The sequence below is a fragment of the Myxocyprinus asiaticus genome, chromosome 10 (assembly GCF_019703515.2).
Source record: "Myxocyprinus asiaticus isolate MX2 ecotype Aquarium Trade chromosome 10, UBuf_Myxa_2, whole genome shotgun sequence".
NCBI lineage: Eukaryota > Metazoa > Chordata > Actinopteri > Cypriniformes > Catostomidae > Myxocyprinus > Myxocyprinus asiaticus.
The window spans coordinates 20,593,378-20,606,786 of NC_059353.1; the positions used below are offsets into that span (position 1 = coordinate 20,593,378).

Below are 13,409 nucleotides of genomic sequence, written 5' to 3' on the forward strand. Positions count from 1 at the left end.
ATTTTTGGCAGGCATCTCGGAGTTGTTGGAAGAAGGCAGACAGGCGGCCGGACTTTTCCAACTCCATTGACTGGAAGAGCTGATGGTACTGTTCTGGACTTTGGCCAGTCCGTTGCAGGATGATCTTCTTCAGGTCGCTGTAATCCAGGAGACTAGCCGCCGGCATTTTTTGAGCTGCGAGTTGGGCCTCCCCGGAAAACAAAGGAATGAGCCAGGCCCCCCATTGATCCCGCGGCCAACCCCAGATGTTAGCAGTCCACTCAAAGAGGACGAGGAAGGCTTCTAGGTCATCTTCCGCCCCCATCTTTGAGCATGGGTGGGGGCATGGGGCTACTGTTGTCCAGGGTTGCAGCCGGGGCTTTCTCCTGGCTGAGGAGGCTCCGGATCGCATGCCGGTCCTCTGCCTGGGCTCTGAGGATCTCGTGGAACCGGCGATCTTGGTCCTGTTGGAGCTCAAGCATGGCCTGTTGTTGGGAGTGGTGCAGGCCTGCGAGGGACTTGAGGACTTCTGCCAATGGTGAGGACTCCATGAGGAGTACCGTCTTCTATTACAATCCTGGTTTTCGGCACCAGTATAAGGAACTTCTCACAGGGAGGGAAGGAGGACACGGGAAACTGGTTTCTTTGAATCACAGGCAAGGCTTTTTAATGAACCAACTCTCACGCTTTACAGCTTCCAAAATAACGCAACAGCTTTTCAGCTTCACAAACTCATCAGCCTTTCAACTGGTCTCTCTGTGCCGGACTCTCTCTCTCCTTGTCGGTGGTGTGGTCTCTTACCGCTCTCCCCAAGCTCACTGCAATTGGAAACAGGTGTTAATCATAATCTGGCTCAGGTGTATGCACGCTTTCCGCTTTCTCTATCTCCGGGCGGACGCTCGACCACGCTGCCACAGATATTTTGCCACTAAGCTTATTTTTTCATCAGATCACTGTTTTACTTAGGAATGTTTATAGAAATTGAACAGTCTTAACATGTTTTCGTAGCTCAGAATTAGGGCTGCAACTAACGATTATTTTGATAATCGATTAATCTAACGATTATTAGATTATATGGCGATTGTTGCAATGATTAATCATTAGCACTTAACCGATTATTCAGCTTGTGCCCCACTTAAAAGGTAGTATTAAACATGCTTACTAACAATAAAGAGGACCAAATCATCTTTTAAAAATGTCTCTAAATGACTTTCACTGAATTAAAGGGAAAAAAACACTTTTTACTAAGATTAATTCAGTGAAGAAATTCAATACAGAAAATCCTATTAAGTGTTTTTGTCTTGTTTTCCATTTAAAATTGTCTAAAAATCCTTAAAACTAGATACATTTACTTGAGAAGCAACATATAAGATATTTAGACTTGCTTTAAGAGAATGCATCTTAAATATAAGTGTATGTATATGAGTGAGTTTTTTCACTTGGTTATACTTCTGTGAGTGCAGTAAAGACAAAATGTACTTCTGTTCAAGATCTATTCTCTAAAAGCAAGTCTAAATATCTTATATGCTGCTTCTCAGGTGAATGCATCTTTTTTTAAAGGGTTTTTAGATATTTTAAAATATTTGTATTTTTAATATTCAGCATTGTCAGATAATAATTATTTCTTCTGCAGTATAGCTGCTAAAGATAATGTACGTTTTTTTTAAAGGAGTTTTATATTTTTATATTGGAAAACAAGCCAAAACAAATCAAAAACATATTTTGTTGCAGTGTATAATGGGGCGAAGACTGCCCTCTCTCACCTTTCTGTTCACTTCAATCCATCTTTAACTCACAAAAAAACAAACTCTCTCTTATTAATAAAGCTGCATATTGCCAATTTTCTTCACGATAAGAAATGCACAGTGACATATTATGATTCAATAAGTCGTGAGCTATCATGTTATTATCTAGCTGCATTAAGCATGCGCACTCGAGGGATGAGCATCCCCGTGACGGAGTGTGCCTCAACCGGGTGCAGTTTCAATCTCTCCCCCTTAGATTAGTATTTGCGCAACTCATAGAAGAGGTGCTGATCGCACAGTAAAATGGCTGTTTCAGAGTTTGTAGTTATTTACATGATCTGTTTCCATATTATTTGAACTTTATTAAAGATAAAACGCATTAAATATAACTGCATTAAAGATGTAACACTGGAGTGTTTCCTTTTAAAGACGCTCGACATGCAATTTTTGCTCCGGCTCTGCTTATTCCACAGCGAGAGTGCTTCTGTATTTACTTATTTGGTATTTTTGCATTCTGATTCTCTCATACTTTGTGATCTACATTACCTGAAGCTGTTTGGAAAGTTTAGAGTGCATCTGGACTGTGAGCTGTGTAATTCTTCCTCTCCTCAGTCTGGCACGAACTGCAGTGCTGCTCTCACTCATCATCATTACAGTTTAATGTGATCTCATGTTACGTTATATTAGATCAAATGACTATTCGACAATTACATTTTTTGTCGTCAATTTTTTATTGTTGATAACGTTGACTAATCATTTTAGCCCTATTCAGAATCAGAATGAGCTTTATTGCCAAGTATGCTTACACACACAAGGAATTTGTCATGGTGACAGAAGCTTCCAGTGCAAAGAGAATTCAACCATACATGCAAACATATACATTTAAACATACACCACAACATTAAAACTACCTGCCTAATATTGTGTTGGTCCCCCTCGTGCCGCCAAAACTGTGCCAACATCTCAGCATTCTGATATGATATTCTTCTCACCACAACTGTACAAAGCAGTTGTCTGAGTTACCGTAGACTTTGTCAGTTCGAACCAGTCTGGCTTTTGAATGCTTCTTGTTTTTGGCACCATTTGGCATAAATTTTAGAGACTGTTGTGTGTGAAAATCCCAGGAGATCAGCAGTTACAGAAATACTCAAACCAGCCAATCTGGCACTAACAATCAACCATGCGATTATTGAATCAGCCAATCGTGTGGCTTCAGTGCATACAATCATAAAGATACGGGTCAGGAGCTTAAGTTAATGTTCACATCAACCATCAGAAAGGGGAAAAAATTATCTAAAAATCTATATATCTAAAATTTATTTACTGCAATTTTCAGGTTAGAGGTCATGTGTTAACACAACCTTTTAGAAAATACTGGTAAATTTTGCTCTGGCAATTTTCCTTAATGAGAAGTTGTATTCCATATTGATGGTATGTGTGAGCAGAGCCATAATATTTCTGGTTTCTGAGGTCAGGACGCGCCGACATAAGAAAGTTCTGACGAACATGACAAATTTACTCCACGCCGTAACACAGGTGAAACGGAAGTAAGAAAAATGTCAACAGATTGGTCAGATAGTGAAACGAGCGCTTCTCTTCATCCGAGCAGATGAAGACATTTTCTAACAGCTTAAAGGGACAGTAAGCGATTCTGTTACGTACTATAAAATGACCAGCCTCCTTCTGGAATGCGCAGACCCGAAGGCGTACTGTGCTTTTCAGCCGCAGATAGCATCTTTGCCTTCGGATGATAGCAGCAGCCTTTTGTTTTCTGTAGTTCATCAGTCTTATTTAGTTGATGTTGTTGAGTCTCGAGCATCTGCATAAATGTAAATATTTGCCAACATTTTTTAAACATCCCTAACATTACTGACCGCATACGTTCAGAATTTAGATACAAAATAATGCCCCTCTATGTTTTCAAACGAGAAACCTACATTTCCAACGCAGCCGCATAGATGTAATTTCAACATTAGAGAGTTTAACAGCATTTGGTGCTGCTGATGTGTAAATGGTACTAGCAAAACGGAAAAAAGATGGAAAGTTGTTGCATGTTTGTTACCAGTAAAGGCAACCCAACGATTTTCCTGAAATATACCTGGTTGCATGTGTGAAAAGGGGCTAATGAGACATGCATAAGCACAATGTGCGCATATACATAAACAAACAACTGACCGCTACACAAGCAGTCTGGCTGCTAGCATAAATAGGCTATAAGCTACACCATGTATACAGAGTTTAGGGTTTGTATTGTGTGTGTTGTTTAATGTTTGTTACCATAAACACTCATGTAAATATGGACCATGCAATTTATGCAAGTGTACTGTAATTTATTTGTAATTCAGCATTCGTCTGTAATATAGGCACAGTTTTGGTTCAAATTACATCCGGTGAACATTAAATAGCAGCAAGTCAGGGGGCCTGGGTAGCTCAGTGGTAAAATACGCTGGCTACCACCCCTGGAGTTCGCTAGATCGAATCCCAGGGCGTGCTGAGTGACTCCAGCCAGGTCTCCTAAGCAACCAAATTGGCCCGGTTGCTAGGGAGGGTAGAGTCACATGGGGTAACCTCCTCGTGGTCGCTATAATTTGGTTTGTTCTTGGTGGGGCGCATGGTAAAATTGAGCGTGGTTGCCGCGGTGGATGGCATGAAGCCTCCACACGCGCTATGTCTCCGTGGCAACGCGCTCAACAAGCCACGTGATAAGATGCGCGGGTTGACTGTCTCAGACAACTGGGATTCGTCCTCCGCCACCCGGACTGAGGCGAATCACTATGTGACCACGAGGACTTAGAGCGCATTGAGAATTGGGCATTCCAAATTGGGAGAAAAAGGGGAAAAATCCCCCCCCCCCCAAAAAAAATAGCAGCAAGTCCAAATTCCAAGCTTTTAAATGACACCTATTTTTTCAAATAAGCTTTGCTAGCAGTTCCAGGTTAAAGTATTAAAAATGAAAACTTTAGTTTTTTAAATATGGGGTATCAGTATCAGCCACAATGAGCTGTGAATTATCGGTTATTGTATCAGCCCAGAAATTCCATATCAGTGCATCTATACTTATTGTTCAACCATAATAACCAGAAAAAAAATTAAGATTTGGTGCATAACGCAAGATGTTTAACTATAAACAAGCCCAAAACACACCGGTGACACTTATATTAAAATGACTTGGCTCTGTTGCAATTAGAACCCGACCGATATGGGATTTTTGAGACCGATACCGATTTTAGAGAGGGAAATTCACCGATTACCGATATGGTGGCCGATATATGTAATTTTTGAGCTGGAATGAAAACAGACCTTTTCTATGTGAATTTTTCACTGATTTTGCACCGATATGACTATGCAAAGGTACTCAGAAGGCTGCTTTCTTAAATATTTTTATCAAAGAATATTTGACATTATTATTATTATACATTGTCATCAAATTCTAGAAATGAACACTGAGAAAATAAAGAATAAATAAACAATAAATAGCGTAATAAACATCAGTATTTTATTTATTTAATTATTTATTTTTTTTGGACTCCAGATGGTGCCGAGATGGGTGCTGCTGCGTTGCGAGCTCCGACACAACATAGTAGTGTTTTGTTTGTTTTGTTCACAATTCTTATGTTTTTTTGTCTTGGATGTTGTCTGCCTTATTGTCTACGACAGACAAACACTTTTGGACATTGGTTCAGCAATTTCACACCGTAAACCGGACTTCAAATTTCTCAATGCCGACCCGCTGTTTACAAACACGCAAGCGGAGCCCTTTGTCTGGGCAGCACGGCCGTGGAAACGCAAAAGGAAAAGGGGAAACAGAGCCGGCGTTCTCATCAGAGTAAGATGCTGCGCAAATCGACCCCCACTACCCAGTATTCTACTGGCAAATGTTCAGTCTCTGGATAACAAGCTCTGCGAGCTGAAAGTGCGGATCTCTTTCCAACGAGATACAAGGGACTGCTGCATTATCTGCCTTACGGAAACTTGGATGTCTGCGGAGATTCCAGACTCAGCCATTGAACCCGCGGGGTTCTCTGTGCACCGAGCGGACAGAGCCAAAGACCTCTCAATTAAAAGCAGAGGAGGTGGTGTATGTTTTATGATCAACACATCCTGGTGTGATCAGAGGAACATACATTCTATCAGGTCTTTCTGCTCTCCTGATCTGGAATTTCTTATGCTTCTGTGTCGACCATTCTGGCTACCGAGGGAATTCACAGCGGTCATTATCACAGCTGTGTACATTCCCCCACAAGCCGACACAGACCGGACACTCAAGGAACTATATGGGAGTATAAGTGAGCAGGAAACCGCACACCCTGAGGCCGCGTTCATTGTGACCGGGGACTTTAATAAAGCCAGTTTAAAATCAGTCGCACCAAAATACCACCAGCACATTAGTTTCAACACACGAGGGGACCGGGTTTTGGACCATTGCTACTCTCCCTTCTGGGATGGCTACAAATCCCTCTCCCGCCCACCATTTGGCAAATTGGACCACTCTTCCATTCTGCTTCTGCCCGCTTACAGGCAGAAACTGAAACATGAAGCACCCGCCCTCAGAACGATCCAGTGCTGGTCGGACCAATCAGATTCCATGCTACAAGACTGTTTTGATCACACGGACTGGGAGATGTTCCAGTCCGCCTCTGATGACGACATCGAGCTTTACGCTGATTGCGTAATGTGTTTCATCAAAAAGTGCGTGGAGGACGTGGTTTCCAACCAGAACAATACGGATCTATCCGAATCAGAAACCATGGATAAATAATGATGTTCGCGCGGCACTTAATGTGCAGACCTCCGCTTTTAATTCCGGGAACGCGGAGGAGCATAAACAAGCCAGTTATGCCCTCCGAAAAACTCAGAACCGCGAAACGCCAGTACAGGAGCAAGATTGAAGGGCAGTTTAATATCACCAACTCTAGAAGCATGTGGCAGGGAATTAACATCATCACGGACTTTAAAGGGAATAAAAACTCCTCAATGAACACCGCTGCCTCTCTCCCGGATGAGCTAAATACTTTTTATGCTCGTTTCGAGGGAAATAACACTGCCCTCGTGGAGAGAGCTCTCGCGGCTGAAGCTACAGAGGTTAGTTCACTCTCCGTCTCTGTAGCGGATGTAACCCGATCCTTCCGACGGGTGAATATCCGCAAAGCCGTGGGCCCAGACGGCATTCCGGGCCGCGTCATCAGAGCGTGCGCGAACCAGCTGGCTGGTGTTTTACGGACATTTTCAACCTTTCCCTCTCTTTGTCTGTAGTCCCCACATGCTTTAAAACATCCACCATTGTGCCTGTTCCAAAACAATCAAAAATAACTTGCTTAAATGACTGGCGTCCTGTTGCTCTGACCCCCATCATCAGCAAATGCTTTGAGAGACTAATCAGGGATTACATCTGCTCTGTGCTGCCTCTCTCTCTTGACCCGTTGCAGTTTGCTTACCGCAACAACCGCTCCACTGATGATGCCATTGCATCTACACTACACACTGCTCTCTCCCACCTGGAAAAAAGGAACACTTATGTGAGAATGCTGTTTGTAGACTACAGCTCAGCATTCAACACCATAGTGCCCTCCAAGCTAGATGAGAAACTCCGGGCTCTGGGCTTAAACAGCTCGCTGTGCAGCTAGATCCTGGACTTCCTGTCAAGCAGACGCCAGGTGGTTAGAATAGGCAGCAACATCTCCTCATCACTGACCCTCAACACTGGAGCCCCGCAGGGCTGTGTTCTCAGCCCACTCTTGTATTCCTTGTACACACATGACTGTGTGGCAACACATAGCTCCAATGCCATCATTAAGTTTGCTGATGACACGACGGTGGTAGGTCTGATCACTGACAATGATGAAACAGCCTACAGAGAGGAGGTGCACACTCTGACACACTGGTGTCAGGAGCACAACCTCTCCCTCAACGTCAGTAAGACAAAGGAGCTTGTGGTGGACTTCAGAAGAAAAGACAGAGAACACAGTCCCATCACCATCAGTGGAGCACCGGTGGAGAGAGTCAGCAGCTTCAAGTTCCTGGGTGTCCACATCACTGAGGAACTCACATGGTCCATCCACACTGAAGCCGTTGTGAAGAAGGCTCATCAGCGCCTCTTCTTCCTGAGACGGCTGAGGAAGTTTGGAGTGAACCACCACATCCTCACACAGTTCTACACCTGCACTTTAGAGAGCGTCCTGACTGGCTGCATCTCCGCCTGGTACGGCAATAGCACCGCCCACAACCGCAAAGCACTGCAAAGGGTGGTGCGAACTGCCAGACACATCATCGGAGGTGAGCTTTCCTCCCTCCAGGAAATATATTCAAGGCGGTGTGTGAAAAAAGCTTGGAGGATCATCAGAGACTCCAGTCACCCGAGCCATGGGCTGTTCTCACTGCTACCATCAGGCAGGCAGTATCGCAGCATCAGGACCCGCACCAGCCGACTCCATGATAGCTTCTTCCCCCAAGCAATCAGACTTCTGAACTCTTGATCTCCCACGATCAAAATACATCAGCACTGCATTTTATTACCCTTACTCTTATATCTCACACCGGACTGTCATAAATTATATTATTATTATATTATGTTCTCTCTTAACAACTGACTATCAACCGACAGCCTGAATGTCAATACAGTACAATACTGTACATTCTGTATATACTATATATACTCTTATATATTTTTATTGTTATTGAATAATGTGTATCTATACAGTGCATGTTATTATTTGTATATTGTTGAGTGTGATTGCGTATATCAGATGTTTAAATTGTGTTGTGTTAATTTGATGTTACTGTAAATTGGTATATGTCTCATCACTGTCACGACTGCTATGTTGATCTGAACTGCACCCAAGAATTTCACACACTATTGCACTTGTGTATATGGCTGTGTGACAATAAAGTGATTTGATTTGATTTGAGTACTGTTTAGTATCAGTCCAATGCTGACCATTAAAATAAAGATTAAATAAAAATAAAACAAATAGCTAAATAAACATCAGTACTGTTTAGTATCAGTCAAATGGTGACCATTAAAATAAAGAATAAATACAAATAAAACAAATAGCTAAATAAACATCAGTACTGTTTAGTATCAGTCAAATGCTGACCATTAAAATAAATAATAAATAAATAAAAATACAATAAATAGCTAAATAAACATCAGTACTGTTTAGTATTAATCAAATGCTGACTATTTTAATACTGCCAGTCAGTTGAAGGCAGGTTGTAAAATAAGAAGCATTTACACCTGCTGAGTCAAGAGAAAAAACAGCGGCAGCGGTGTTACACCGTATTCTGCTATACAAGTTCAGGGGAAACTTTCAATGGTGGAAAACCAGACTTTTAAATATTACGTTTTGTAAATGCAACGACTGGAATTGTTCAGTTGAAGGGGGTACCAAACTGTGAATCCAGAACAAAACAGTTTGGTGAATACATGTTTACACACTAGCTCCCACACAGCTGACAAGCAATGAAAGTAGCTACGTGGTTAGCTTGTTAGCTATAAGCTCGTTCTCACGGAGAAAAAAATGGACCAGCATTACATCTCACCAACTAGGTAACAACGTAGCATGAAATCAACACTCAGTAGACACAATCCACCACCGCACCATTGTCTGCTGAGCTGCAAAAAGATGCTCTGATGTTTACCTTTCAGTCTGCTACGTTACTGACTGCACTGACAAACTATAGCTGGCTAACACAGCAAACAGATGTGATAAACATGAGTGACATGGTTGTCAGGGACAGGGTTAACGTTATATTAGTTATATTGAAAAGGGAAAATGATGGGGTCATGTTTATTAACTTTCCAGTATATATTTCACAAACTAGTTAGCAACTTACTGAGAAGGCACCGCTGAACTCCGCCCTGTCTGCAGAGCCACCCAGATCAGCTCTGTAAACAATGGAGTCGGAGTGCGCTCTGCTGGACAAACTACATTATGACACCAATTCTAAAGCATTTTGTTTTTGCATTATATGCCTGAAAAAAAGTTTTCATATCTGCGCATATCGGTAAACATATACGGCGATACCGATATATCGGTGAAAGGCTAATATCAGCCGATAATATCGGCCGGCCACTAATGTCGACTAATCGTTTCAGCCCTACTCGGATGATTATTTAATAATCGCAATATCCCTAGCTAGAGGCTACTTCGTTTTACTAGAGATCTGTTAGGAATGTTTTGTTGAGGAGGGCTTGACTTTTAGCCTGGTGTAGTATTTCTCATTTGTTTGGTTTCTTTTTTTTTAGTTTGTCTTTGTGTACAAGTGATATTTGATATTGACCAATATAATGCGTTCAAGCATGCAAGATTTTTACCTCTCTTATGCATGAGTTTTCAGGCGCCGCCGTCCATGGTCAGCTCAGAACAGAGACAGCATGCAGAGCACATATTCCTCTCCTTCAGGAAGTCAAAATCCCCTTTTGCCATCTGCAAGCACATCTTGGGTAAGTCTCTCTAACACAGGTGAAATCTGTCTATTACTGTGTTTACTGATGCTACTTCACCAAAATCAAACCTTCTGAGTCTTGGTTCCTCCCAAAGTTTCTTCCTCCTCATATTTAAACATCTCAAGGAGTTTTTCTTTGCCTTATTCACCTTTGGCTTGCTCACTAGGGTGATTAAGACATTATTTTCTGTAAAGCTGCTTTGACACAATATTTATGTAAGATTACAAATAAAACCTGCAAATAAGACTGACTTGACTTCTTAAAGAACTCAGGTAATGAATCTGTAGAATCTTGCATTTGTACTAGTGCTGTCAGTTGTTAATTTTTTTTTATCATGATTAATTGCATAATTTTTTTGTAGTTATCGCAATCAGTCGCAGATTTTGAAAGTGTTGAAATTTGACTATATATATATATATATATATATATATATATATATATATATATATATACAGTAACGCCGCTCCCTATACACATATAACGCAGTCTGCGTAGGGCACCAGAAACTCTGCTGGTAGACTGTGGCTATTCGCTTTCCTACAGCAATCGTGAAGCTACATTCATGATTTCAACAGGGTGGCAATGCCAGTGTCGAGCATGCTTTGAACTCACCATGCACCTTACATAGGCTGAAAAATACTTGATTTCTATCACAAGTCTCATCATTTATCACTGACAGGGAAGCGCTGTCAGAGATTCTTTATTTAATGAGATTACAACCTCCACGGCTCTATCATAGGAGAGAGCATAACGGTCAGCTAGTGTGTAAAGACAGTACCACCATGTCTATGGGACTGCCGCGTTATGCTGTTTTATGCTAAGCTCCTCTTGATAGAAGGGCTCTGGCACTGTGGCTTGTGCGTCAGTGTAATGACTCCAGGTGGACACATTACAAAGGTTCTGCATTTCACACCAGTGTTTATGCTGTATACGATAAATGCGTTAATCACTATTAAGAAAAATTAATGTGTTGAAAATTTAATTAATTGCATGCGTTAACGGGTTAATTCTGACAGCTCTCATTTTTACCCTTATGTTGTTTTATGAGACTAAGCTGTGAATTTAAGGAAATCATCTGAGGGTTGTTTTTCAAATGTAATTTTAATAATAAATATTGTAATAACTAAAATTAATATTGTTTTGTCTTTTTCACAGAGACTAGTAAAGTGGACTATGTGTTGTTCCAGGCTGCCACAGCCATCATGGAGGCCGTGGTTAGAGAATGGATCCTGCTGGAGAAGAACAGCATTGAGTCCCTAAGAACATTCCTCCTCACCTATGTCTTACAAAGACCCAAGTAAGTGTGAATCAAGGTGAAAAATCCACAAGAGCTTGAAGCAAAAAAGCCACCGAAAGTGACAAAAAGGCCCCACATTTTTAAAATGTGAGGGTACAAAATGCCCATCTTAATCTTTATCTAACATTTGATATTTGGGCAGTTCCACTGTTACGGGCATGACATTTCCAGTGTAAACGTGAAATTTAACTTCATATATACCGTGTTTCCCCTAGGATTTTTTTCAGCAGCAGTGCTGTTATGCACGCATCCACAAGTCCACAATGCTGGACCCGTATTAACGCGTATTGGTCAAGGAATAGCTTGAAAGAGGGGTGTTAAACTCAGTTTCAGCCTGGGCCACATTAGGGTTTATTTGTGTCCTTATAGGGCCCGTTGAAAATGTTGCACCAGCACATGCTTTTGTAGCACCCATGCAAATAATATTACATGTTATGTGCATGGAAATGCACATTTGACAGTACAGTATTGATTTTGAGGTTGGTATGCAGATGAAAATTATGATATTAACAGCAGTAACATCTGTGGAAAAAATGAACACCCAATTTTTATATGGCTAAATTTAAATATTCTGACAGTGTGAATAAGTTGGGTCTTCTTTGCAGATTCATTTCATCAGGCTCTTACTGATTAAACTACAGTCATGTCTTGGCATTTCTGAAGGCAAACAAAACAACTTACATTTTCCTACAACCAAGTGAGCATTACGAGTACAGATTTTATACAGTTGGTAAACTGATAGCTTGGTCCATAATTATGAAAATGCACCATAGTTCTTCCATAGTATCCATAGTTTTAACAATGCTATTTGTAATAGTTCATGGTAACCATAGGTAAAACCATGCATGGCTCCTCACTACCATGGTTAGTAACTATGGTTTCTATATAAATATCTATGAAAAACAGCAGTCTAAATACATTTAGGAAGTTTTTCTGCCACAACTACCATAGTTAATACAGTACAGTTAGTGTTATTACAGTAAATCCATGGTACATTTTTGTAAGTGTTGTGATTTTGAGAATTGAAAAGCCTTCTAATTTATGTTTTCTCCTGTTTCCTGTGTCGTTTAGAATGTGGGGGCTGTTAACTTTAAACTAGTTTCATCACCGAGACATACGGGTTTTGCAACAGTACCACATTCAATTCTGTACCGCATTCAAATGGGTTTCGTGATTCCCGTCGCACATCTCACTTGTTCACAGGTGCATTTAAAATAGTCTGTCTGCGAATTACCGTACCTGCTCTACACTGATGCTGTTTTATCCATGATTGTGCCATGCTGAAAATTGATCCGCATAGTGCTGTTTCATTCCGCTTTTGAAGTGAGCAAAATGTGCTCCAAAACATACAGATGACGGGAAGTCTCATTAATATTCATGAAGAAAGCGCTAACTGATTGCTCAGTGAAAAGTTTGACAGAGTTTGACACGTGTGTTATGCGGTGACGTCACTGAGTATTTGCGTGTGTATGTGTGTGTGGTGGGGTCTCTTTCCCATTGTACAAAACGCACAGCTGACTGGGGCTGGCAAGCGTTAGATTGCATCAAGAATGTTAAACCATGTGAAATCCCAAGCTCATAATTCAGCAGTGACGCAGCGCTGGTGCAAAATGCATATAGGGGAAACATTAAGTACCCATAGCCAGTAGCTTATATCGAACCATTTGTATGTGTAATTATAAACCCCTGCAGATAGTCCAGACATGAGGAAATTTTCAGTCTAGACCAGTTTATTTTTCCAGTTTAGATCAGGAAAGGATCTTGCGTTATGGACGTGACAAAATGACAAGTTTTTGGAAGACCATACACAAAATTCTGTGAAAAAACATCCAAAATGCTTTGAAACCTGCAGACCTCTAAGATATCGATATGATATCCAACAAGGCAACATGATGAATTTACTAAACCACAGCTGCTGTCAGCACTGCTGAGTGAGCAGCAC

General features: G+C 41.2%; 1 protein-coding gene across 1 annotated transcript in view; it reads left to right on the plus strand.

The window, feature by feature from the left end:
- The window catches only part of LOC127446882 (exportin-4-like), a 69,495-nt gene that overhangs the window by 11,628 nt on the left and 44,458 nt on the right, over positions 1-13,409 (plus strand). Inside the window, exons 2-3 of the mRNA XM_051708187.1 lie at positions 10,062-10,167; positions 11,326-11,467. Coding sequence (XP_051564147.1) covers positions 10,062-10,167; positions 11,326-11,467 — 248 coding nt within the window. The remainder of the gene's footprint in view (positions 1-10,061; positions 10,168-11,325; positions 11,468-13,409) is intronic.